At 34.9% G+C, this 27,520-nt stretch overlaps 1 protein-coding gene and 1 pseudogene across 8 annotated transcripts in view; one reads left to right on the top strand and one right to left on the bottom strand.

Moving 5' to 3' along the window:
* Positions 1 to 1,089: 1,089 nt before the first annotated feature.
* LOC105499065 (activating signal cointegrator 1 complex subunit 3) overlaps positions 1,090 to 27,520 on the bottom strand; it is a 371,359-nt gene continuing 344,928 nt past the window's right edge. For all 8 annotated transcript variants that reach the window (XM_011771486.3, XM_011771484.3, XM_011771483.3 and 5 more), the window contains 5 exons: positions 10,113 to 10,264; positions 8,314 to 8,461; positions 4,819 to 5,028; positions 1,997 to 2,172; positions 1,090 to 1,901 (listed from right to left, as the gene is read on the bottom strand). In XM_011771486.3, coding sequence (XP_011769788.1) covers positions 1,754 to 1,901; positions 1,997 to 2,172; positions 4,819 to 5,028; positions 8,314 to 8,461; positions 10,113 to 10,264 — 834 coding nt within the window. In that variant the 3' untranslated portion in view covers positions 1,090 to 1,753. The remainder of the gene's footprint in view (positions 1,902 to 1,996; positions 2,173 to 4,818; positions 5,029 to 8,313; positions 8,462 to 10,112; positions 10,265 to 27,520) is intronic.
* Positions 21,544 to 25,851, top strand: LOC105499068 (DCN1-like protein 1 pseudogene; annotated as a pseudogene).

Here is a 27,520-nt window from a genome sequence, read left to right as displayed (position 1 = left end):
TACTTGCAGGTCTGTAAACAGTAGTACTAATCTGATTATGTTGGCATATATCCTGTTGTAAGACACATTTAACACTAATTTTTGTTGAGTAATGAGTGTGGATAAAGTTGTAGATAGTGTTGGTCACTCATTGGAATAAGATTAACTTAAATTTGTCACATTATTTCTCTTCTCTCTAATGGGTACAACAGAAATACTTTCTTATTGCTCCTATGTCCTGTGTCATATATCCAGTGAAGGAGACCTCCCAAGTCTGCTTGCTGTCTAATAAAAAGGAATGATGTTGGTAAACACGAAATCAGTGAGATTGTTACCCCTCAGGTTCCTGTATGGACTGGTCATTGTTATCTATACATAATCTTCATTTTCTTTTAATTCCACTAAAACAGTGTTTAAGATATAAATTCCAATTAGGTAATAAACTTTGCCAAAGAAAAAACAGAGAGAACTTTTATATGAAGTAAATTTCTCAGACTAGAGTCCTCCTTCTCACTATACTTGGTTTGCTTGCAATAGTTATTTAGATTTAATTTTGGGAAGTGAATGCCTGGTTCTCCTGCAACCTACTTTTATTTCTTCTTCTTTTTTATTTAAGCATGGAAAAGGATATATACAAGCAATACATTCCAATTCCAGAAACACTGAAATTCTAGTACTTGTAACAGTTACATTGGAAAATGTTTTAAAATAATTCATTTTAGGGCTAAGAAAACTGAAATTATTTCACAAAGGTAGAATTTCATTCCACTAGAATGCATATTATATGAACATTGAATTTTAACAACTTTTTAGCTTGAAAAAGTATTTTTCAAGATGGAATTTGTTTGCACATAGAGAAATTTTCTTTGACCCATAGGGGTCAAAAATTTTCTGTCTCAGATTTGTCCAGGACAGCATAAAGACAAATAATTGTACTATATGATCTGTAAGTGTTACAACATGAATTAGATTATACTTCTCTCCTTGTGTAAATAAATATGTCAGAAAGATAATGGAAATAAAGCCTTGAAGTAGAAGGGAAAGAAAAGAACAGATGAGTAAGGGGATATTATGGAAAGGAAGCAGAAGAAAACATTGAGTCAACTGGTCTTGAAGTGTCACTCTATATTTTATTTCCCAGTTAACCGTATCTACATTTTCTAAGATCAGTATATTCTGTTTTCTTTGTTATCATCATTAGGCTCCATAATATAATTTTACATCACATATTATTAAAACATTTATGAGTATAAGAAATTCTTGAAGCTACTTCTGCATGTAATCATATCAAAGTATAAATTTTGCTAACAACACACACTGTGTATCACCTTACAGGTTTATATTTATATTTTATGTGGCAGAGTTAGAAATCTGTGACAAGTCCTAACACTTGTCACACCTCAATGCAGTTTTCCTTAAAAAAGAAAAAGCCAATATTCATGTAAACAGTACATTGTGAGATGTAAAATTTGACTGATAGCTCCTAAATATCACCTCAAATATACACAAATTAAAAGATTATTCTACATGCTTTTTCATCTCACATATCAAGAAACTCATGAAGATAACATTATAAAAGGCAACATTTGTTAAAAGGCCACTGTGGTTAACTTTATGTCACTGGAGTCAATACTGCAGCCACTGTCAATTTCCTGGATGGCTGAGGTTAGAAGTTGATCCTTTCAAGGCAAACATCAAGTAATTCGATGTTGTCTAGATGACTGAACAATGAGAATTCTTAGCCACTCCTTTCAAATGGATTGTTCAGGTCAGGTTACTTTAATGCCAGGTCAGTCAGGGCATCAGAGACCTTGGTGTTGACCTGTGCAGAAAGGCTCGCTTGTGTAACGTTGAGATAGATGTCATACTGCTGGTCCAGGCCAAGGTAGCAGTCACTCATGAAATATAATGTGTATATATACCTAAAATATAAAAATAGAATAAAAATGTAAAACCACATTTGTAATCACAATCATATTTAATTCTTTCAGAACTTTGGTAGTAGGCTTCTTCTTACCTTCCAGGTATTTCAGGGGTATAAAAAGAAAGGGAAGCAACATGATGATTTCGAATATATCCTACTCTTTTCAAAGCAATAAGTTCTCTCTTATCCACTTCTCCTAATATCAAAAACCATCCTTCATCTTTTGATTTGGGAAACCGAGGAGTAACTGCACAGCTCTCTGGCTTTCCCTATAGACCAGAAAAAAAGAGACAACATTAAAAATATCTAGACTTTCTATACCATTTGGTTGTGGTTAAGGCTACGTTGAGTTACTTGAAGGCCATACATCTACATAGTTCACCATATGTATCTGAGATGTTTTAAATTTTCTTCCATTCTGGTTTGGTGTCTTTGATATGCAATTATTTAACTTATCTCAAGATTCTCAGAGCACATTATAGACACTAGTTTGTGGTTGTAAGTATCAGAATATTTGGCCAGTTAGAATAAAAAACTCTGGATCTTGACATCCAATTAGCAAATTCTCATGCTATTTCTACAATTAACTTTAATACCACATTGGTAGATGAACAAATTGAGACATAACCATGTTAACCAAATCTTCCAAAACCTTATTCACAAAAAACGAATGCTTAAGAAAACAAACAAACAAATAAACAAAAACACAAAGCCAATCAAGACTGGACTCTGGACCCCAACATGAAGAGTACTATATCAAATACATACTTTCCCCCCATCCAAGAAAAAAACTCACATAAATAAGCATATATTCTAATATGGTAATATTAAAGAGTCCCTTCTCTGAGAAATGGGCAATTTTAAGTCAAGCAATTAGTAAAATATATTAATCACCACAATCCAAATTAGATATAAACATAATGATCGCACTTGAGGTCTTTATTTTAGATCAATTTTTATAAAATGCAAGATTATTCTAACGATTCTTTAAGACAATGACTTTATGGCATAATAAAATATAGTAATAATGATATATTCTCAGACTTCACTCAGTATTCTAGAGGGAGATGTTTCACTTATTTCAAAAGGGTGTCAGAAAGTAATATATTTTTACAGCATTCAGAAACAAAAATTAAGAGATTTTCTGGCATGATTAAATCTAAGTTATACATAGAATATTAAGGTAAAAAATCACAGTTTTCCCCCATGATTTTATCTTTATGATTATTGCTATTTTTATGATTACTACTAGTATTAGTTTATATTACTTTTTAAATAAATTGGAATACATTAAGTCCTCTAAAAATGCTCATATTGCCAGGTGCAGTGGGTCACACCTGTAATCCCAACATTTTGGGAGGACAAGGCAGGTGGATCACCTGAAGTCAGGAGTTTGAGACCAGCCTGGCCAACATAATACAAAAAATTAGCCAGGTACGGTGGCAGGCACCTGTAATCCCAGTTACTCGGGATGCTGAGGCAGGAGAATTGCTTGAACCGGGAGGCGGAGGTTGCAGGGAGCTGATGTTGCACCCTTGCACTCCAGCCTGGGCAACATAAGTGAAATTCCATCTCAAACAAACAAACAAAAGCTCATATTAAGGTCAGGTGTGGTGGCTCATGCCTGTAATCCCAGCACTTTGGGAGGCAGAGGCAGGCGGATCATTTGAGATCAGGAGTTCGAGATGAGCCTGGTCAACATGATGAAACCCTATCTCTACTAAAAATACAAAAAATTAGTTGGGTGTAGTGGCACATGCCTGTAAAACCCAGTTATTTGGGAGGCTGGAGTAGGAGAAGTGCTTGAACCTGGGAGGTGGAGGTTGCAGTGAGCCAAGCCTGGGTGACACAGTGAGACTCTGTATCAAAAAAAAAAAAAAAAAAAAGGAAAAAGAAAAAAGAAAAAAGAAAAAAAGAAGCTCATATTAAAGTCTCTGAAATGCCAGAGGCCAATCAGTTAATACTTAAACTGACAGATTTTTTAGATTTAGAAATCAAATGAGGTGAGACTTGAAGGTACAATACTGAAAGAACATCGTACGAATAGAAAGTTACTGATCATTTTGTGTGTGAGAACAGAAGGGGCAATACTAATGAACTACAGCTTCACCCCTGAGGGCTTATTCTAGATATGGGAAAGCCCTGAATCCACTGGACCATAAAGAAGACTAATTCTTTCTTATTTTAATTATTATGGCACTAAAAACCAATCTGCCCACATGCTGTGTACTAATATTCTTAAAGGACCAGATAATTAATTTTGGTGTCAGAGGCAACAGAATAGAGCATAGTAATCTAAAATAAAAATACTGTACATTTTTGGCCTGTATGAACATTGACAAAGTTCTTCTACGCATTATAATGAAGGACGCAGGCAGATGTGGCAACTGAGGCTCAGAAAAGCTTAATGTCTTATTCAAATTCATAGAGCTAAGTGGTAAAGCTTCAGTCTCATCTATATCTAGCCCAATGCAGTTCCTGTATACCAAAGTGCCTCTAGGGCAGTACTGCTCAAGCTTTAAGGCCCTTAAAAATCATCTGGAGTATTGAGTGAAGGTATAGATTTTGAGATCCCCCCTCCTTGAGGTTCTGATTCAGCCAGTCTGGAGTGGGGCCAAGGAATCTGCACTTTAAAAGGCCCTTCAGGAAATTCTCCTGGACTGAGTCTGTATACCATACTTTGAGAATAGAACTCTAGGCAATACATTCTTATGTAAGGTAGATTTTCTGGGGCTGAAAAATGGCACATGAGGAGAACTCATGAATTTCAAAAGACTAACTCTCGCTGCTTAAGACCAGCTGAGAAAGCAGGATTCATGAATGACACGGGCGCATTAGTCATATAACAGATATGTGTGGTGGCGCATGCTGGTATTTGGTGTGAAATATTTGAGAATGGAAACCAAACACTATACCTTGTGGAACCCAAAGTGGACTCTCTGCAAGCTGACTTGAAGCACATACTCTTGGTCAGCATGCAATTTGATCCATTTGTTGTCATCTCGTTTGTCTGCAGTCAGAGTTGAGACACAGAGTTCATTATGTCCTTCAACTAAGTCATCCCACGAGCCTTTAACACTTATGCCAACATTTATCACTGGCAAGTGAGATAAGAAATTCCATGCCTAAATAAAAACAGAAAAGTAACATAATAAAGGAAGAGTTTATGTGAAATGCAATGATCAACTAAGAAACAGTGTGCTTTTAGAAAAAAATCAACCTTTTAATGTTGAGATTAATTCTAGATCCAACGCAGTTGCAGGAAATAATACAGAGACATTCTGTGGACCATTTACTCAGTTTCCTCTAAAGGTAGCATTTTTCAAAACTATGGTACTTATTACTACTAGGATATTAACATTAACATAATCCTAATAATTAACATAATAGTGATTTTGTTCAGATGTCCTCAATTTTTCTTATACTTGTGGCTATATGCATGTATGTGTAAAAATATTGTGCTTTTAGTCTTTTTAATGTCTTTGTAAAAGTAACTAAAAGAGGGCTTATCATTATTTAAACTTGTGATTTCTTTATTGTAAATCCCTCCTGATATTGAGCAGCTGTTGACTATACTAAAATAAAACAAGTTAAAAAATGTTTGTTGTCGAACTGGTTTGTTTTAGAGAAGCATCTATTCAGACATTCATGTGGCTTCTAAGATGGAGAGCATTACTTGGGGATAAATGGGCAACCTGAAAAAAATTTTGTAATTGAATAATTGATGTTAGAATCCTCCATTGACCACTTATTGTACATTTTTTGGCTCCTATTTCAAATTTGTCCTATTTATTCTGAAAAAAAAATTTCTTTATATTCAATATTTCACAAGGAATTCTATAAGTCTAGGGTTCCTTCTAGAAACAAATATGAATTTTTGGCATCATTATGCTGAGAATACCAATTAAAATGACACATTAAAAGATATTTTACCTAATTTTATACTGCTTTTGAAGTGGAAAGACATTTGTGAAAAATCAGTATTCAAATAGCAAGTGCTCACCAATGTTGAATGAATGAATGAATGAATACCTAGGTCTACAGAAAAGATGTAACAAAAGAAACTTGAGGTCATCTTTTTATAACATATACAATTCTATGGCAATATCAGCATCAGTCAAGAAAACTTCTCAAGACATTGGCTTTTTTTTTTTTTTTTTTAAATCAGTTGTTACCTTCTATGTTAGTTTTTAAAAGTACATGGTATTTTAATTTTGGTTTTCCTTTTATTCCTTTAATACATACTATATATTTCCTTATAGGCTTTGATCTTGCTTACTGCTGCTGGGTATACCTAATTGAAGTGAAGTAGCCCTGATGAACCAAACTACCCCTTAGGAATTAAAAAAAATGTAAACTCAATGCAAATTTTCAATTCAAATCCAATCCTATAACTTGTCTTATGAATCTGAAATCATGTCTTGAACTGGATTTTGAAATAGTCAAGCCACAGAGTGTACTTCCAGTACAAAGGATGGTCTATCCCCTGCTAGAACCCATAGTCACTCAATATAGAAGCTGTACCACTGGATGTTCTTCTAGGACTGGCCAGTCTGGAAAAGTGGTTAAGGGGACTTAAAAACACAATTTCTGTAAAGCATTTGACTTTGTCAGACAGCACAAGTAATATTTACCACATGAAGCAAGACTTGATATGTTTCTTTACTTGTACCATTAAATTAGTTACCAATATAATGTTTTGTTATCAGCAATTCATTGGGATTTTACTTTACAAAGTCCCCAAATGTCATATCTGGCTTTTATATATATGTAATTTTTTGTAGGACTTAATGTTATTATTATTTTCAATCTACAATGTGTACACATATATTTATTGGAGATATATATATGTATATATATTTATGTATATAAAACATGAACTATTTTTAAAGAAACTGCTAAGACATTTCAATACCAGCCAAACATATTTATCTGAGGATTAATCTTCATCTATTGAATCAGGCAAGAGCACTGCCATGCATACAATTATTTAATTAGCAGCCAAATCCTCTGCCAGTCAGCAGCCGTTCCAGGCATACTGATGGGGTAGAAGATGCAAATCTCACAGTCGTACTGCTTTTTCTCATTACTACTGCAATTAGCACTTAAATTGATGCTTTAAACATACTAATTTCTGGAATAATTCAGGATTTGTATGTTACCTGGGATCGCCTCACTGCAGAGCCGGCACCAGATTGCTCTGCAAATTGAAGCACTTTTGAGCCAAATAACCATCATCATATCAGACAGAGCCAATTTGCATTTGGTTTTAAAGATAACAGAATGGCAATTTATGCAAATAAATTAAGTAAGTTTACTTCTGAGTTCTCCCTGAACTAATTATAACAATGTTCTAATTTTTCATCATATCTAAAACTTGGCTTGAAATCAATGTATGTTATGTTGGAAATCTGTTGTTGCTAACAGAAGCTTTGTTTTGATTTAAATATATTGTTTTTATTCATAATTTTGATGGTAATTTAGTTAGAAAGGTAGGCATTTATTATGAATATTTAAATAGTATTTTGTGCCAATCTTGGGTTCAACAGAAACTGAACAGTCAATCAGACGTTAACGCCTGTTACACTTTTTCCAAGTCTTGATCAAAAATAAGTTCCACTTGGAAAAAAAAAAGACATAGTTTAGAAGTTTCTTTAATACCTGCATTTGCAAGTCAATATGTTAATTATGTTATAAATCCTGAACGTTTACTTTGACATGTTTAGGGTAAAATTGCTTAAGACTTAAAGTCTAGATAGCCAAATATTTCTGGCATTGTTCATTCATATTTTTGGTCTTCCTAAAGATTGTTTGGAGACATGATCCGTGTTGTTTTTCGCAATATAGATTCAGCTTTCTGTGTAAGTTATATGGTTCACACACACACGGTTTATTTGAAAGGATACTTTTGGATCTAGAAACAAAGTGATTATAATAAGAGAGGGGCATAAACAAATAACTGAGGGAATTGCATGAAAATATACCAAGCATACCGAAGGAAACACTACCCTGAAGAGAGGGAGTAGAAGGCTAGGATAATGCAACCAAGTGATGGACAAGCTACTTGAGGCTTTTCACAGCCAGCTTAGTAGCATTTATACTGAAACAACTTCTCGTAATGCAAATACCACTATTAGTTATTATTACTATCATTATTTTTATTATTCATTTATTGAGTTCTTACTCTATGTCAAGAACTGTATAAAGCAGTTTACATAAGAGTATCTTCCTTAATTTTCACAAGAACTTCTTGAGACATGTATGTTTTCATGTTCATAATCATAGTAGTAAATGGCAGAGACAATTTAACTCAAGGTGAGCCTGGTTCCAAAATCCATGCTCCAAGTTAGAAAACTCATGGTACACCTCTGAGTAGGGGAGCCTTCAAAACACTTAAGAGATGGTCTTACCTGTTTCATTTTTGCAGCATGTAGCTCACTTTCTACCATGGAGCTAAATACATGGTCTTTACCTCCACAGGCCTGGATCAGTTCGGGAAGGCACTCGATGGAGGTCCGACCCCTAGCATGTGGGCCCTTCATAACTGGCTTCCATTTCCTAGGAAATAATATCGAACCAAGCAAATAATTGTTTCACAGCAGAAAGATGATTTTCTGACAATGGTGGTTTATATAATGATAACTTTTTTTTGTTTCAATTAAGAAATGACATTTTAAGACCATTATGTTAAGTTTAAAAATTCAGCCAGCATTCTGTATGGATAACAGCCCTAGGCAGTACTGTTATCACTACATAAAATGTATTAATTATGTGTGAGCTCAGTAAACACTTAGGGTTCACAGACATTGGGTGTCTTTCTACAGGAAGGCACTAATGTGAAGTAATGCTTCCACGAAAATGAAGTACTGATCTGGACCCCTGAAATGTGCTTAATGGGTGCAGCAAATGTCTTTAATAGAATTACTTAAATAAAGCTTTAAATTATAAGTTGTTGGGAACATAAAGCTAAAAGTTCATTTTGAGAATTTTTGAGATTTACAGCATAAGTAGTGCTAGATCCCAGAAACATAGGCCACCTAAATATTCCAGTAAGAAGAAAAATATAATTGAAACTCTTAAGAGTGCTGTGAAAACTGTATCAAATCTCTTAGGTCCCAAGCAGCTTAAATAGCAGACCTGCGTGCTATGTGTGGTAGTACCTTAATGTGTGTTCTTTACTGCTGAAACCCTACTCCCATAACTTTTATACCATACTGGAAGGGCTCCTGAAACTGAGCTGCAGACACACAGAGGAGGTTATCTGCCTTTCACCCCCTGCCACTTGCTGCTGCTATGGCATAAGTGTCTTTTAGTTTCTAGGGACATCCCATGGTTCGAACCCAAGTACCATGGAGACAACTGCCCTGGAACCCAATATATTTGAGTCAAATTGAGGGACTTTCCTAAGGAGACTTCGTGTGTGCCTGAGGTTCTTGTTGGCATCTGTGTCTAGATGTCTCAAATAACTGCCACCCCTTATCCGGATGAACAGGAGTACGAGTGCATGATGGCAAGCTACAGCCAGATTGTTTTGCTTGTCTACATGACTGTGAACCAATATTTTGGCTGCAAATTATCTCTCAACTGGCGTGAAACAGTGGTGTGAAAGGAACATTTCCAATTAAACATTGCCAACCCTGCTTGTATTAGACACTGTTCTTTTCCTTGCAAATATATTTCAGTCATGTACATGAGACTTATGGGTTAAATAATTGATGCTAACATAAACTCTTACATACAGGTTATATCTTGAGCTCCTAATATATGTAACTACCTAGTTTGGGACATTTTACAGATGCACAATTTACTTTTACAATGGATTTCAGATATCTCAAATCTCTTCAACAATAACAGACATTGGCCATTTATTTTGCTTTAGATCACAAAGCATTTTAATGATGTCTTCTTAAATGAAGATTGATATTGTAAAAGAATAAACGCAATTAAGAAAAAAATGTATCCAATGCTTCAAATGGAAAATGATTTAGATAGGAGAAGTTTAAATTATAGTTCAGCTTGGGACTGATGATCAAATTCCAAACAAAAATGTTCTGTCAGTTGGCCATGTCTTACTCTGGGAAACAGGAGTATTTTCCATGTCAATAATCAGTATTCTCCATAACATAAAATTTCAGTGACTACATATATAAAAAATATATATTTTTTTAAATTAAAACAAAACAATTACATTGAAAAGTAAGACAATTACTTGAAAAGGTGAAGATGATGGTTTTCTATGTTTGGTAGTGTAAGAAGAGAAGAGTCTTTTAACCACCGACCCTGGATCACCATCTGAATCAGATTGGTGATATTCAGGACAGTCACCAGCCAGCCCTGGTTTGCAGCCACGTCCAGCATTGCCTGAACAGGGAAAATGCACGTTACAAGAATAACATGGTACTTGCCCCCTTCACTGGGATTCTGATGTTAGCTTTAACAAAAAAACAAAGAAACCAAGCATTGTATCTCTAAATTATTATTCATCAACATAGAAACCAGAAAATAAACCACAGTTGGATTGCAGGGAACAAATTTGATCATAGCATTTACTGTACATTACTTCCCACAAAGGACCAAATAATAAGTTTTGTTAGGGCAGCAAGAATAGCTAGATAATATTGGTAGTTAGCATTAAAACAAAGATAAAAACTCAGTGTACTTACTATGAGAACAAATACTCATATAATTCACTGTATTAAGAACATTAGCAGCTGCATTTAAAGAGTGAATCTCATGTAGTCTTTCAAATTTAAAATCAATAATGGTAAGGAGATAGTTTTTCTTGCCAAAAATTTATTTTCTCCAAAGAACAGGCTAAACATAGAGGCCTGGTTTTCAATGACGATAATACACCACACCACATACTAGCAAAGGGGGCAACTGCTAGTGGTACATGTAGAATGAAGAGAAGCTATTCATATTAGTCTATACATTTAATCTAATGTTTTATGGACAAACAAAAGGCTGCATTTGCTTAAGGCAAAACTAAACAGTGAAATCTTATTTAAACAAAGGCAAAGTTTACACAAGCAAAGCTATTTCAATTAAATTAGATTCTGGAGAATGCTGACTTAAAGACACATAAGTTAATATCATGATCTTAGGTAGCTATTTTATACAGTTTTAGTACTGTACTCTCTTGTTTTGGGAAATGATATGAAGATAGGAGAAATTAGATATGCCTAGCAAATAATTAAAATGATACTTTAATAGTAAATATCTCAATGACAGCAAAATATTTATAAAATGTACAAAATCTGTTAGTGGACTTTTAGAAATAATTTTTAAGGCATATTATGTTGGAAAAATCAATTTGCTATACTACTTAGTACTGTTGATGGAGAAACATCTTCCTTCTGAGCATTGAATATCCCACTCTGTTCTCTAAAAAGCGAGTTTAAAAAAACTCTCTAAAAAGTGAGTTTAAAAAACACTAAACGAATCTATTGTTTCCTTGGTATATTACAGAGAAATGGATCAAAATTTCTGGATATCATGATTAATGTGATGTCATGGTCAAATTGGTCTTTAGTATCTATTAACCTGCTAGATATACATCATAAAGACAGAATGTTGGTATAATAGGTATATTTATATATGTGTGTGTAGATGAATGTGTATACATGTATGAATGTACATATTTATAAATCTAAGGAAAATCCACTTATATTCTTCCTTTTTCCCTGTACAGCAGAATAATACACTTTGTCTTTCTTTGAAGTATATGAGACAACAGGTCATGATGAATGCTACTCATAGACAAAAAAAGAGTAGTTCACAAGTCACAACTCTTGAGTCTTACTAAGGGAAGAGAAAAGGAAAAGAGAAATGAGTAATTATACCTAATGCAGTATTATGATGATGTCAGAACTTGCAATGTGGAGTAACTATGGCAATTTTACTTGTGATTTTACATTGCAACTTGACTGGAAATAAATTCCAGACCAAAAGCTCACATACTAGAAGAGCTAGATGGATGAACCATATATTCTTAACTTTGAAGTTTTCATGATGAAGTTGAAAGATTTCATAAAACTTATGAGACTTCCCCACAATTTTATACTGTAGGATCCAGATGTGAAAATGTAAAAAAACATGCTAACTACTTATATGAAATAAATAAAAAAGCCATATCATAAACTGAAAACTATTATTTATCTTGTTTAAATTTAGAGAAAAAGCAAGTGGGGAGACCAAGAATCTGTGATGGTAAAAGGTTTTGTGGCTCCCCCACTGAGTTGAACCAAAACGTTGCTACACGTTTCTCTGCTCAATTACTCCCTAGTTGTCTTGTTCTCTTTGCCCCCATGGCTTTAGTGCAGACCTTCGTTTCTCACCTGGAACATTATATTCTTTATTCTCATCTAATTTCTTTTCAATATTTACTTTATATTGTTACCGAAGTGAACTGTAAGAAGGTGAAAGTGATCATATCATTCCTCTGCTTACATTTCTTTAATGGTTTTACACTGTGAAGGGGATAAAAAAACTGATGCTTCTTTGAATAACAGTCAACATTCTCTCATCTATCTGGTCCTTGCTTTTCACTCTGGCTACCTCCCACTCTGTACTCTTAGTAGAGCAATACGTAACTACTGGTATTTTCCCACACCAACCCTTGCTTTAGATGTTTCCTTCTCCGTCTCCCTTTCTTTCTTTCTTTTTTTTTTTTTCTAAACAAATACCATTCCTGTACTTTGTCCCTCTGGGAAATTCCTATTCATCCATCAAGTCTCATTCAAATGCTACTTTTTACAATGAAGTTGCCAGACAGTTGTAGGTACAGTCAAGCACTACATAATGGTTTTGATCAACAACGAAAGAACCAAAATATACAACAGTAGTCCCATAAGACTATACAACCATATATTCTGTAACTTTTCTATGTTTAAATATGTTTAGATACATGAATATCATTGTGTTACAATTTCCTACAGTATTCAGTACACTAACATGCTATACAGGTTCATAGCCTAGGTGTGTAGTGGGCTATACCATCTAGGTCTGTGTAAGTACTCTCTATGATGGTCACACATGAAGAAATTGCCTAAGGGCACGTTTCTCAGAACTCAACCCTGTTATGCAATGCATGATAGTATTTTTCCTATGTCTCTGCTGTTCTTGACACACTCCACCATCATCTTTTTGTAATCCTCTGTTTACACATCTGTCTTTTAAAGTATAGGCTTCTTGATGGCAAGAATCTGGAATCATTCCTTGTAATTCTAGCCCAGCACAGTGCACTCAAGAAATATTTATTAAAGAATATAGGTAAAAATGTAATTACAATGATTATAACAACATTCTTCCTAAGTTATTGCCCATCTACCAAAGACAGTATGGTATAGGAGAAAAAAAAGTTTTAATGTCAGATAAACATAAAGTAATCCCCCTTTATCTGTGGGGAATATATTCTAAGACCCTTATTTTACTTAAGAATGGCTCTGGCATATAAGAGTAGTGATGCTGGTAATTTGAATACGCCAAAGGGAAGCTGTAACGTGCTTCCTTTAAGTGAAATGGTGAATGTTCTTGATTTAATAAGAAAATAAAAAAAAATCATGTGCTGAGGTTGCTAAGGCATACAATAAGAAGGAAGGATAAGTCCATCCATGAATTTGTGAATAAGAAAAAATACATTCATGTTATTTTTGCTGTCACACCTCAGACTGCAGAAGTTATGCCACAGTGCATGATACATGCTTAGTTAAGATTGGAAAGGCATGAAATGTACAGGTAGAAGACATGAACAGAAACATGTTCTAATTGATGGTAATCAGGTTCTGTACTATCCATGGTTTTAGGCATCCACTGGGGGTCTTGGAACTATGTTCTAAGGATAAGGGGATACTGTTGTACAAGATGGCAGGGAACAAGGCCAAAGATAGATCCTGCAGCTTAGACCAAACTGGAGGATGTGAGCCTGGTATTCAGAGATCCAAACCTGATGTGACTATTCAGAGATCCAAACCTGATAGGGGCTAAGGCCAAGGGATGGTCCAGGTAAGTGGATTTGAGAGTCCTGGTAGCTTGCATTGATACTCTTCATATGACTGAGCTTAGGATGAGTTCCTTGTGTCTCACTACCTTTCACAGCAGTTTTCCTGGCAGATAAGGATTGATAGGTATATGCTCCTCCCCAGACTGGGGATGGTTTTGGTAACAACTGGCGAGTGTGCCTGAGTTTCCCAAGTAACCCCCAAAGTCCTTTACAGGGATCTAATACTCAGCGATCTAAACAATAAAAGGTTGTTTTAGTACAAGGAGGATAAATAATCCTTGACATTCATTAGCAGCTTAGCATTAATATCAAGCAAATACTTAATCCCCCTTTACCTCTTATCCACTTTCTACTTGGCACTCTATCTATCAGACAAAGCTAGGATGATTCTGAGTGTTGGGGAAACATGAATGGGGGCTGACTCTGTGTGAGACTTTCTTCTACTAAGTTGGAATCAATTTCAGTTAATTGTTGATTTGGAATTCTTTCTCATCACCAGCCCTGGAAGAATGGAAATGTGATTTCAAGCACTGTATCCACTTATAAAATTATACCACAACTAAAACCTTATTTTAGTTAGCAAAAACAATAGGGTTGCCATTTATTGAAGAGAGGTGAGCTGGAGAGGAGGTGATGAATTTAATTTTGAACACATTTTAAGTGAGGTGCTACTATGAAGCTAAGAAGTTCAGGTGAAAATGAGCTCTGGAGAAAGTATATGGGCTAGAGCTGTGGACTTAGAAATCCTGGGCACAAAGTGCACACAGCCAAAATAATTAAAATGAGCATGCATGGAGCAGAGATAGGGGAAGCAGAGTGGGGTTTACCTGGAGATGACACCTGGAAAGGGAGGGGGAGGGCAGCTAAAGGAGTCTCACAGGCACTGCTGAAAGAGTTGTGATTAGGCTGGACGTTGGTTAAGCATCTACTATTTGTCAAACACTCTGTTAACCATTTAATGTACGTTTTTGAATTTAAACCATTTTTCAGATGAAGACACTGCCTAAGGTTGCATAGCTCTGGTAAATGGGTACAGCTGACTCCAGTTCTGGGGAACCTGACTCGAAAGGGCTTGCTTTAACCAATATAGTATATTGCTTATGAAGCTCACAAGGAGAAGGAGGGTGTGTAGACTTTGAATGGGGCACTAAATTAGAATTAAAGATTCTATGAGGAATGTGCACACTAGATAAATTGAAACTTTGTGAAGTTTTCCTGACAAGACAGAATGTAAGCAAATAATAAGTCTGGATGAAGTGTAATCAGTAGTATGATTCATGAATACATGACACTGGTTGAAGAGAGAGTGTGGTATACTAGAAAAAGGTTTAGCCTGAGAGTTTAGAGTATTGTGCCTTTAAATTAGCTGTAAGACCTTGGGCAAATCACTTAACTACTAGTATTCATTTTCCTCATCTGATAAATCAAGGAGTTTGATTAGGTGCTTTTTAATGGTTTCTGTCTTCTGTAAGCTTTAATTTTTCAATAATAAAATGCCAATATGCCCATATTATATAGTTATTTGTTTTTACAGAGCTTACTTTCTATTTTTCCAGGTGGAATGTAATATCCTTGAGGTTAGGGGTAGCATATACTAAGCAGGAAATAAGCTGTACAGAGAAAAGACCCTTTTGGGGTCAGAGGAAGATAAATTATCTGCTTCCAGGGTATGTGGGCAAGAACTCATAGAAGAGAGGAGCTTCTGCTGGTCCCTGGAGACCTCACTCACAGAGAGTGAATGAAGAGAGAGAAGCTCGGAGGTGAAGAGAAGGGAAATTGATAGCACTTATATTACAGAGTCTCAATCATCTCTGTAAGTTGGAGGCGATGTCTCTTGCTGGGAGGAAGTACCATAAAGGAGCACTGGAGAGAATTAAAGATGTGAATAAAAACTAGAGCAGCTGTGAGTTTCAACAGCATGACTTTGTAGTAGAAACAATTAGCAGTGTTCTGTGATTGTTTCCAGCAATAATTAAGTATGCATAACTTAGATGTGAAAGTTGAGAATTCAAATGTCGATAGTTACCTAGGGAGGTGAGAAACATTAGGGTACCAGTGACATTACTGTTGAAATGGCCAACTCTGGTGTCAATGCTGTTTAGAGTAGCAAGTGAAGTCATAAACAGAGGGAACTGAGGACTAAACTGAGGAATCAGGAAGGAAATAAGAGATTCCAGATCAGAATAACGGAAATGTTCAGTCAAACTGATTGATAAAGATGCTGTGGTCAGAGAGACCACAATCCTTGGCCTACTTTAATCACTACCTTCTTGATACCAAGTGATATCAATGAGTTAATGATTAAAGTAGTTCAGCTATAACAGTTAGGAATATGGGATGCATGTAATTATGATGTTATAAAAGGGTCATCTGTTGAGCCCACTATGATGGAGCTGAAGACTAGGAACTGGTGTTTGGGGAAGGAGGAAAGAGATCTAGAGTTTAGAAGATAGTTGAGAAAATAATCTTATGGACACTGAAAGTAAAACAAAACATGGATAGAAGCAGGAGTCTGAGAAGAAAGAAATGGTTGGAGAACTTTTATTCTGGGGAAGTAAGAAGAATCAGCCAATTCAGGAGTTTCTAAGTTGAATGTTACAATGAAGGTGATGTGTGTGCCTGCCTGTATCTGAGTGAGAGGGTAAGAGAGGGAAAGAGAAGAAGGAGGGAGAGAGAGAAATGGGAGTTGGGGATGGACAGAAAGAGAGAGGTAAAATTCAAAAATAGACATACTAAACACATCTTAGACCTCATCTTTATACGGAAAAGTTAATAACTTCTGAAGTACCTGGTTTTATGCAAGGGTAGAACAAAATAAAACAATAACAACAAAAACAAACAAAAAGCAAAACCCTGTAATATCCTTGAGGTTAGGGGTAGCATATACTAAGCAGGAAATAAGCTGTACAGAGAAAAGACCCTTCTGGGGTCAAAGGAAGATAAATTATCTACTTCCAGGGTATGTGGGCAAGAACTCACAGAAAAGAGGGGCTTCTGCTGGTCCCCTCTAGAGTTTAGAAAATGGGCAGTCTCTGTAAGGAAATTTTTAAAGGTGTGGGGTTCCTGAAGCCAAAGGTATCCTTTATGACTTAGTTACACCGTATGTCCTCAACATCTATTTCGAATCAATTTTAAGAATTTCCTAAGCATAACAGGCTTGGTCTTAGCATTTAAATTCAACCACATTTTTATATTTGTGTAAGTATTTCTGCAAAGAATAGATTTATCCAAACCTATAGACACTTATCTTCCAAAGTTGCAGATTATACTTTAAAAAGTTAACATTTTAAGCTTGACAACATATCTTCTATATTTCATATCAAGTAAATCCCATGAATTTATTGTAAAAAGCTCCAGTGAATTATATAAAGTCAGACAGTGTAGAGAGTATGCAATATGGTGTGATGAAAATACCTGTATAGTATTGCACAGATTATACAACATTTTCACTAATGGCTCTCACCTAATACTCAACAATACTAACTATGAGGCAGGCATTAATACTATCCCCCTTCACAGAAAGGGGAACTTAAGCTTAAAGAAGTTTAGTGACTATGTAATCATGCTGGTAAACAAGTGATGAAGTTAAGGCTTAATTTTGGTTTTCCAGTTTCATACATGTGCTCATTACACTGTATTATATTAAGTGTGCTGATTTCTGCATATTCTGTTTTGCTTCAAAAAGAATCTGAGGTGGCTGACATCTGACCTCGTTTCCCACATAGCAGAAAAATGTGAACTCCAGACAAAATTATTATGTATTAATTGATTATTGTCTCCGTGGGTAAATTTTAGCAACATATTTTTTGAAACTCTAAAATTTTAAAATTAATTTTAACCTAACATTTAGTTATAACTACATCTTAACATTTGATCTTCAGGCACTTATCTTTTGAAACACAACTGAATTCTGGATTTAAATAATCCAAAAGTAAAATAGGAACATTGGGCACTGTGATAAAATTAAGTCAGTTTCATTGCAAGGAAATAGCATCACTGACCTAGGCTACTAAAAGAAAATCTACATCATTAAATGTACATAAAGAGGTATGTTAAAAGGTGGATAATAAAATCTAATTCTAAGGCTTATTATTTAAAAATTTCCCCTAAAATCTAAACTTCAGTTTAAGAAATCTGTCAATTTAATCCTTAGTGTCCTCAAGTCTCTGCGGCTATAGGGTGTATGCATGGAGATGGACGGATTGCTCCAGCTTCTCTCCCCTTCTTAGTATTCTTTAGACTCACACTCTGTCCTCTCCCTTTATCCTTCCTCCTCAAGAAACCTTTCCTCCTTTTCCCATCTCTTGTCATCATCTTAATGTATCTAGTGTTAGTAGAAGGATTACAATAAATGTATGAAAATAAGATCACTGCCAGGAAGAGTGGCTCATGCCTGTAATCCCAGCACTTTGGGAGGCCAAGGCAGGACAATCACTTAAACCCAGGAGTTCAAGACCAGCTTGGGAACCAGTGAGATCCCATTAAAAAAAAAAAAAAATTGCTGGGTGTGGTGGTATGTGCCTGAGGTCCTAGTTACTTGGAGTCTGAGGTGGAAGGATCGCTGGAGCCCAGGAGGTTGAGGCTACTATATACCAGCTTGGGTGATAGAGTGAGACCCTGTCTCAAAAAAAAAAAAAAAAAAAGAAAATAAGATCATGACAAAGGTTGAAGTGATACATGTCTGTTCAAATTAAATGACATGGGGATGATATATTGTCATCAGAGTTTAAAAGAAAGAGATTTATTTACGCCAAAATGAGAAAAATTATATTAATTTATAAAAACGAAGTTGTTATGTATAAAGTATCACAAGAATGCAAAACACTATGGAAAGATCATCAAAAACAGGAAAGTCTGAGAAACTGTCAGAGCCAAGAGGAGCCTGAGAAATGACTATTGAATTTAAAGGGATATCCACAATGAGATTCTAGAATAGAACTAAGGGCATTAGGTAACATCACACATTGTATACCTGTATCAAAATATTATACGTACCCTCAAAATAGGTACAAGTATTATATATTAAGAAAAAAATTTTAAAAAGAAAAAGGATATTAGGTAAAAATGAAAGAATTCTGAATAAGCATAGACTTTAGTTAATAATTATTTGCCAAAATTGGCTTGTCAATTGTTACAAATGTACTTTACCAATATATTTAAGATGTCAATACTAGGGGAAAAATAGGTTCTATTTTGTATGGGAACTCTGTATTATCTTTGCAGCTTTTCTGGAAATATAAAACTATTCTCAAACAAAAAGTTTATTTTAAAAAATTGTGGAAATTGATCCTAGGCAGTTTGTTAAAACATTAGTTGTTAGACATCTGCTAGAAAATGCACTATTTAGTTCAAGAGCTCCCAGAAGCTTTACAATGATGGGAAAACCCGAAAAAGCTTTCTTGACAGAAAAGTACACTCCTTTAAAGGTTCAGGTCAGTTGCAAGTAATGATACAATATTTTGTCAATAATTAAAATGCTATAAGTACATTTATAAGAATCTTTTTCAATAGCAACAGTTGTTCATAGTAACTTTCTCCTGAACTTTTACCCCCAGAAGGTTAGCATTCAGGAAGCTCAGCTGCTGTCTAACAAACTTAATTAATCAAAAAGTCATTTCCGAGCTGTAACTATGAGTAAAAGCGCTTCAAGTGTGCTAGCAAGCCTACAAGTTAATCAAAATGCTAATGCAGTACAAATTAAAGTTGTGATTAACATTTCACAGTAGCTGCTTAAGTGAATTGATCACACAAATGGGTTAAGCATTACTCATTTCCTACAGCCCCAACCGGGAAAAGGGTTGTTATGTGGGTATGAGAAGAGGAGCAAGGGGTAGAAGGATCCTTCATAATAGCATCATATCATCAATAAACCACCACCAAATTGTTACACAAAAGCTTACAGGTAAAGTCACCCAGGGGGAAAACAGCCTTCCAAATTATATTATAGTCCTTGAAGGGAGATTGGCTATAAACCCACAAGAGTAAGTAAAGGTGTTTAACACCTCAAAATCCACACATTTGTGTTAGTTTTGGGAAAGCTAAATGCATCAGCTCTGTATCACTTCCCTAGTGGAGAATGGTGCTTTGTTTTAGGTGGTGTTTTGGGTGTTCTACTGTGGAGATAAAATATAGCTTTGATCATCTAGGACTAGGATTCTGCACCATTGTGTGGTCCTTTACATTTGGAATAATAACCATTCAGGATTAAGTTCATTTAGAATTATTTGTTTTTAAATAGTCATCCATTAATACACCTTCATCAGGTTTTTATGGCAGAATGTGAACTCCTGGCAGTCTGGCCAGGAATGCAGCCTGAATTTAGACTTCACCCTCATCTCTATGAATTTGATAAAGTCACACTGATATTTACAATAAATAAACTACATTTGTTTATAGATAATTCAAATTTGGCAGAAAATCTTAAAAACATCGTAAGACTCTACAAACAAAAAAATCTTTTCCCAATCTTTCCTGTAAAAGAACTAAAAAGAAAAAAGTGAAATATTGATTTGCCTATGATATAGAGATCTATATATCCCAAGCATTGTACTCAAGTCACCTTAACAGCGTCATTATAGTTGATAAGTTTCCAGCATACTTTAGATGATACAAAAGACCCCAAATGTATGCTTATGGTATTAATGCTCATAGTTCCTTGAAACATATCCACAAATTATTTACTTATAATCTACCCATCTTTTTTTTTTTTTTTTTTTTTTGAGACGGAGTCTCGCTCTGTTGCCCAGGCTGGAGTGCAGTGACTGGATCTCGGCTCACTCACAAGCTCTGCCTCCCAGGTTCACGCCATTCTCCTGCCTCAGTCTCCCAAGTAGCTGGGACTACAGGCGCCCGCCACCACACCCAGCTAATTTTTTGTATTTTTAGTACAGACGGGGCTGCAGCGTGTTAGCCAGGATAGTCTTGATCTCCTGACCTCGTGATCCGCCCGTGTTGGCCTTCCAAAGAGCTGGGATTACAAGCGTGAGCCACCGCACCCGGCCTAATCTACCCATCTTTTTCTCAAAATGATTAGAAGCTTTCTGAAGCTTCTTGTGCAGTACTGTCTATTTAAAGAGAATGTTTTCTTGGTCTAATTATAAGCATTTAAAAATCTGAAAAGATTCTACAAAAATACACAAAAGACTTTATCTACCATTTGCTATATCAAAACATTTCGTACAAGTATTGCATTAAGGGTTTGACCAAGTACTTCTATCGTTAAGCTCAGCAACACCTGGACTATTTTCATTGCTAAATGTATTTAAACTCCGCAATTCTAAAACTCATTTGTTTAAATGACACTGACATTCTTTAATACATCACCAACACAATGAGTCTGTGCTTAGTGCATCTATATGTAAACACTCTGTTCCATGGCAATTCTACCTCCTGGCATCATAAAATATTCCTGTGCTTTTTTATCTACTACAAATGAGAATCATTTGTTAATGAAAATATAGAACCAGCTTACAGTCATAATACCTTTCACTTAAAATAATTTTTAATGAAAAATACCCACATTGCTATATCTTCTTTTTCTTCCCTTATTCTTTCCTATTCTCAGACTCTACTGTGTGTATCCATAAATATACACACACATCTTTTTTTTTTTTTTGATGACATCTCACTCTGTCACCCATGCTGGAGTGCAGCAGCATGAATCATGGCTCACCACAGCCTCAAACTCCTGGGCTCCGATGATCCCCCTGCCTTAGCCTCCTAAGTAGCTGGGACTACAGGTGAGTGCCACTATGCCCAACTAATTTTTTTTATTTTTTGTAGATATGGGGACTTACTTTGTTGTTGCCCAGGCTGTTCTCAAATTCCTGGCCTCAAGTGATCCTCCTGCCTCAGCCTCCCCCTGTTGGGATCACTGGTGTGAGCTACTGCACTTGGCTCATACATATCTTAAGGTTATCTGCCAATATACTTTAAAAAATAGATTGAAGATAAAATGCATTTTCAGAATATCTGTGAATTACAGGAAAAATATAATACTAGTTATGTGAAATGTAATATGCTTTTAGCTTATCAGAAGTTGTTACAGAGATTAAGAGTTCAAATCACTGTTTTGAAGTTTAGGCTAAACAACAATCCCACCAATAAGCTTGTAAAGATTTGTTTTTGCAAATATAGGAAGGTTGTCTAAATGAAGAAAGGTATACCCATACAATTCATATACTTCTTCCTGTTATTTATGCAGTTGATTAAAGTTATTTTTTTTTTGGCTAGCACATATGACAATTGATAAAGCCTATTAGAACATTGTGACATTAATTGGAGTCTACGTAGTATCTCACATGCAAAAGAGAAGAAAGACTGGAAACTCGGTAGATCAAAAAGACTTGTCTGCTTGTTTCTATGGAGTAGTCATTCTTTTATGCCTTTTCTTTCTTAATAAACTTGCTTTCACTAAAAGAAAAAAAAATACTTGGGTGTTAAGGAAAATAATATAAAATGAAAGCTCCCGTATTAAAGTTAGAGCCAAGACTATATAAAACAATGGAAACTTATCCACTGGAACGTAGCTCCTTAAAGGTCTTCCTTTCAGGCACACTGAATCACCCAGAATACTTTCAAAGCAGCTGTGCTGGCTACTTCCACTAGGGCAATGGAATATGAATTCAATCTATACTAACATTTACCTTGGAAGACAGATCTTTACATTCTTCCTCAATAGTAAAGAGGAGATATCTGCTATCTTTTGGGGGAATTGGTAGTTCCTTATCTTGAGGCAAGGTACCTCTAAGATTGCCTACTACTTCTAGAAGTTTGAAGTTTTCAAGAAGAACCAGTAGATGGACAAAGCTTGCTATCCAGGTGGCCCCATCAGTGGTGGTGGTGTTGGTGGTTAGACAGTGAAAGAAGCCAAAAAGCTAACCTAAGGAGGCAAACCTTAAAATGACAGAAGAACATAAAGTGTGTGTGTGTGTGTTTGTGTGTGTGTGTGTGTGTGTATGTGTGTATGTATATGTGTTTATTGTAGTACACCTACGCAGAAATTATTCTAGTGTGCATTTACCTTTTATTATAGGGTTATCTTATAATTATGATGTTATTCTTCCTTCTCCCTATGGATCAACAATCTGATCTTTCTCTCATTATTTTCAATTATTGTAGCTTTATGGGAGAATGTGAGGAAACAAATGGTTAATTCATTAGTTTATATAGCATAATATAAAAACTTGAGAAGACGCATAAGCAGTTGATACAAAAAAGGCAAACACTACCAACTGGGCACTGTAGAGTGATATAATAAAGCAGTTACAAATATTCAATCATATTAACAAGTCCCTCTAAGAAACTGGTTAAAGTAATTATAGGCAGACTGTTGAAAAGGGAACCAGAGTAATTAAAAGGAGGTGATTTAAGTATACATTGAAAAACAGGGATTAAAAATATTATTCATGGTCTAATGGGAATTCTTGGTTAAAAAATGTAGAAATTTCTGTGAAGTTCTCAAATTTTAAAATAAATTCTCACTAGATCGTGTGTACAATTTTAAAGTCCATCAATATAGGACAAAGGGAACACAGTGAAATACATTTTTATGGTATATCCAACATGTGTTGTAGGCTGTTTTTGCCTTCTGACGTGATTTTGGGAAAGTTACTTAGTCTTCATCTTAAATAATGAGAATATTGCACTGCTTCACTAGACTATTGTAGAAAATGGGTCAATTACATGCAAAGCAAGTACAACAAACAGGGCCTGATACAAAGAAAGCCCTCAATAAATGTTCATCATTACCACCACTGTCATGATGTTTGCTTTATGGCCCATCATTAAATAGTTATTATTTTTTTCTTTTTTGGTAGGAGGTACAGGGATGGTGTATAGTTCTCCAGATATTCTGGTATAATTTGGTATTTAACATACATTAATTCCAATTTAAATTTGCAAGCATAGGTTTCTAGAAATCTTTCTAATCAGTGTACACTGTCACAGTTCTCTATGTGCATGTATATGTGTGATGTGTTTTCCTTTCACAAATTAACATCATTTTTCTTGTAGTCTTTAAGGATATTGCTGCTCATTTGCTGCGGAGCCAGAGGAGGAGGTGAGAGCCTTGGAAGACACCAACATGAACAAGTTGAAATCATCACAGAAAGATAAAGTTCATCAGTTTATGATCTTCACACAATTTAGTGAAAAGAACCTCAGTAAGTTGTCTATCTCAAAATGACTGGAAGTTTGATGTTGTAACAGATAATTTTTTCCAAAATCCTGAACTTTATATACAAGAGAGTGTAAAAGGATCGCTGGACAGGAAGAAGTTAGAACAAATGTACAATAGATACAAAGATCCTCAACATGAGAATAAAATTGGAATAGATGGTATATAGCAGTTCTGTGATGGACTGGCACTCAATCCAGCCAGCATTAGTGTGTTGATTATTGCATGGAAGTTCAGAGCAACAACACAGTGTGAGTTCTCCAAACAGGAGTTCATGGATGGCATGGCAGAAGTAGGATGTGACAGCATAGAAAAACTAAAGGCCCAGATACCCAAGACGGAACAAGAATTGAAAGAACCAGGACGATTTAAGGACTTTTATCAGGTTACTTTTAATTTTGCAAAGAATCCAGGACAAAAAGGAGTAGATCTAGAAATGGCCATTGTCTACTGGAACTTAGTGCTTAATAGAAGATTTAAATTCTTAGACTTATGGAATAAATTTTTGTTGGAACATCATAAACGATCAATACCAAAAGACACTTGGAATCTTCTTTTAGACTTCACTACAGTGATTGCAGATCACGTGTCTAATTGTGATAAAGAAGGAGCATGGCCTGTTCTTATTGATGACTTTGTGGAATTTGCATGCCCTCAAATTGCTAGGACAAAAAGTACAAGAGTGTAGCACTAAAGGAACCTTCTAGAATGTACATAGTCTGTACAATAAATACAACAGAAAATTGCACAGTCAATTTCTGCTGGCTGGACTGAACTAAAGATCAATTCTCACAATTCAGACTGAGGGTTGGGACAAAACTTTAAGGATATATCTTGGACCATATCATATTTCATTCTTCTAATGGTGGTTTGGGCTTGTCTTCTAGTCTGGGATGCTCTAAACACTTATAATTCCAACACTGTGGATTTCATCTTATATCCGTGGACCATCCTACTTTATTCTCACATAAGTCCTAGAAGCTTTATGGTGATTATTTTGAGGTTTCCATTCTCACATAAAGCACAGCGCTGTCTTCATTAGAAAACAGGTGGCATAAGAATTAAACATATGAACATCACAAAACAATTTGTAAGAACTGCTTAAATATATGCTTTGGGCTAGTTGCAAAGACTATGCTAACAGCACTTCCAATAAGGGTGATATATTTAGTATACTGGATCTAGAATGGTATTTTGGTTTGGGGGGAATTTTTTTTTTTTCCTGGCAAATCACATAAGTTGTTGATGTGACTAGAGTATCTGATGAAAAAACAATGTCAGAATAACCAACATGAAAATTTTTTAGGATAACTTGGTGCCTTCCTGAAAAATGTATTGTGTTTCAGACTCTTGATTTCAAAAGGTTCACAGAACTAGTCTGAGCTTACCTTACCCATGTTTATATATAGTTGTCCTACGGGGAGATTTTATTTAGAAAATGTCTGCATAATGTAAGATTCTACTCCTGTCTACATTATGCACTACATAATTGGACTTCATTATGCTTTTGAAATGCTTATCTGCCTGTCACATAAGTTAAACTATTTAATTTGTTTAGAATGTTTTGGATTGCTACACAACACAATATTCTAAATTTAGGCATGAGGGTTTATTTTTTGTTTTGTTTTTACTTTTTTTTTTTTTGTCATTGCACTATGGAACACAAATGAAATTCTCTTAATTTATAAGAAGACAGTAGGAGTTAAATTTTGAAAATGGTTGTGATGAGCCATGAAGTTCAATCTTTATAATATAGGTACTGCTCTTTCAGACAAATAGTCCATTTTTGATGACTTCTTATTTTGTTGAAATTGCTTTAACTGCTAATCACTGTGGTTGCCAAATATTTACTTCAGGAGCAAAGATTTTCAAACAAGCATACACGATGCAAAATACCAATCTGGCTTCTAGTCTGTTTTCTGTTTTTGTTTCATTCAGATTAGCTCAGTTTTCTCATCAAAGCAGAATGCTATCTTTTGTGTGTGTGTGTGTGTGTGTGTGTGTATGTATATTTTATTGCAAGACCCATGAGCTGCTTTTATGCTGAAAATGGTCATTTTTCTGTTCACTTACTGACACTCAAAGAAGGGTTCTTTGCTTTCTAAACATTTCCGTAAGGCAGGCTAGAAATGTAATACTTCAAATGTTAGATGATTATGGTCTTTTGATAAGAATAGATTCTGCTTGGTATATCCAGGCACTCTCTAAGGTCTAGGGTTGATATTAACAAAGGAACGTACTTCAGAATAGCAGTATATTTTATGCAAATATGGAAATTATTTTAAGAAACAATGACATATTAAAACTGCTTTTCATTTACATGATTTTGAAATAGACTAGAAAGCTTTTCTTATAGACATATTAATATTCCAATCATAACTTTAATTCAAGAATATAGTTTTACCAAAAGAAAAATTTGAAAATTTATATTCAGGCTACTGGAATTGGTTATTAAAAGCAAAAGGAAAAAGAAGAACCTTGCTGCTTTCAGTATTACCTGATTTCATTTTTGTAAATATAAAGAGGAATTTTAATTATAAAAAATTTTTAAAAGATATATATGTCTATATATGTATATGTACTGTTTTGTTTCCTGTCTTGAAGATTTTAAGTTATGGTTATTGTTTTCAGACTGATTAATTCACATATGCTGTGTTTTGAAATAAGATCCCATTAGCTGTTTTTTGTTTATTTTTTTTTCAATATAAAGTGTTTTCTTTAAAAGTCTGATACTGGTTCATGGCCTAGTGCCTTGGATTTCACATATTTTTCTTTTTAAATGCAAAACCTTTTCAACAGAATAGTGTTTGTCATCAGGTAAGTACTAAACATTCATAATTACTGTTTAATTATAAACAAAAACACATAAAAGCTTTGAATATAGTTATGGAGCATTAAAGTTAAGGTTGTTCACTATGATGGCATCTTAGAATTAAACAAAACTTTTACTAGGGCTGAAAAAAAAAAGAATATTGCTGCTAAAGTTCTTTAAAATAAATCTTAAAATACCTACAAGTGTTTCGATCTCAAATAAATCTTAAAATACACACAAGTGTTTTGATCTGTTAAAATGTAGGCTGCAGGCTTGATAACATGAGCTGAAGGGCAAATCTAGCCTCTATGACTTCTGAAAAAAAAATTTCCCAAATTAACTCAGTAAACTGACAGCACAACTAAACTTGGAAACACACAGCCCTCTGCTTCTCAGATCACTGAGTTCAGGCTCCATAAGCCATGGTTTCTCTTTTGGCATAACACATATGAAAGTTCAATTACTGGGAAGTTTTGAAGTACATACCATATATAGGAAGTAGTGAGAGTGACTGAGATATAAACACATATTCTTATACTATTTGGCTTAGTATTGTATTTAGATGTTTTTCATTTAAATGAAGATTATTTTTTAATTTGTAGACTGGTGGCGCTTCTTAGAAAGGAT

This window comes from Macaca nemestrina, chromosome 5, assembly GCF_043159975.1.
Source record: "Macaca nemestrina isolate mMacNem1 chromosome 5, mMacNem.hap1, whole genome shotgun sequence".
Taxonomy (NCBI): Eukaryota; Metazoa; Chordata; class Mammalia; order Primates; family Cercopithecidae; genus Macaca; species Macaca nemestrina.
Note: the sequence above shows the minus strand (reverse complement) of the source record. Positions and strands in the feature narration are given on the sequence as shown.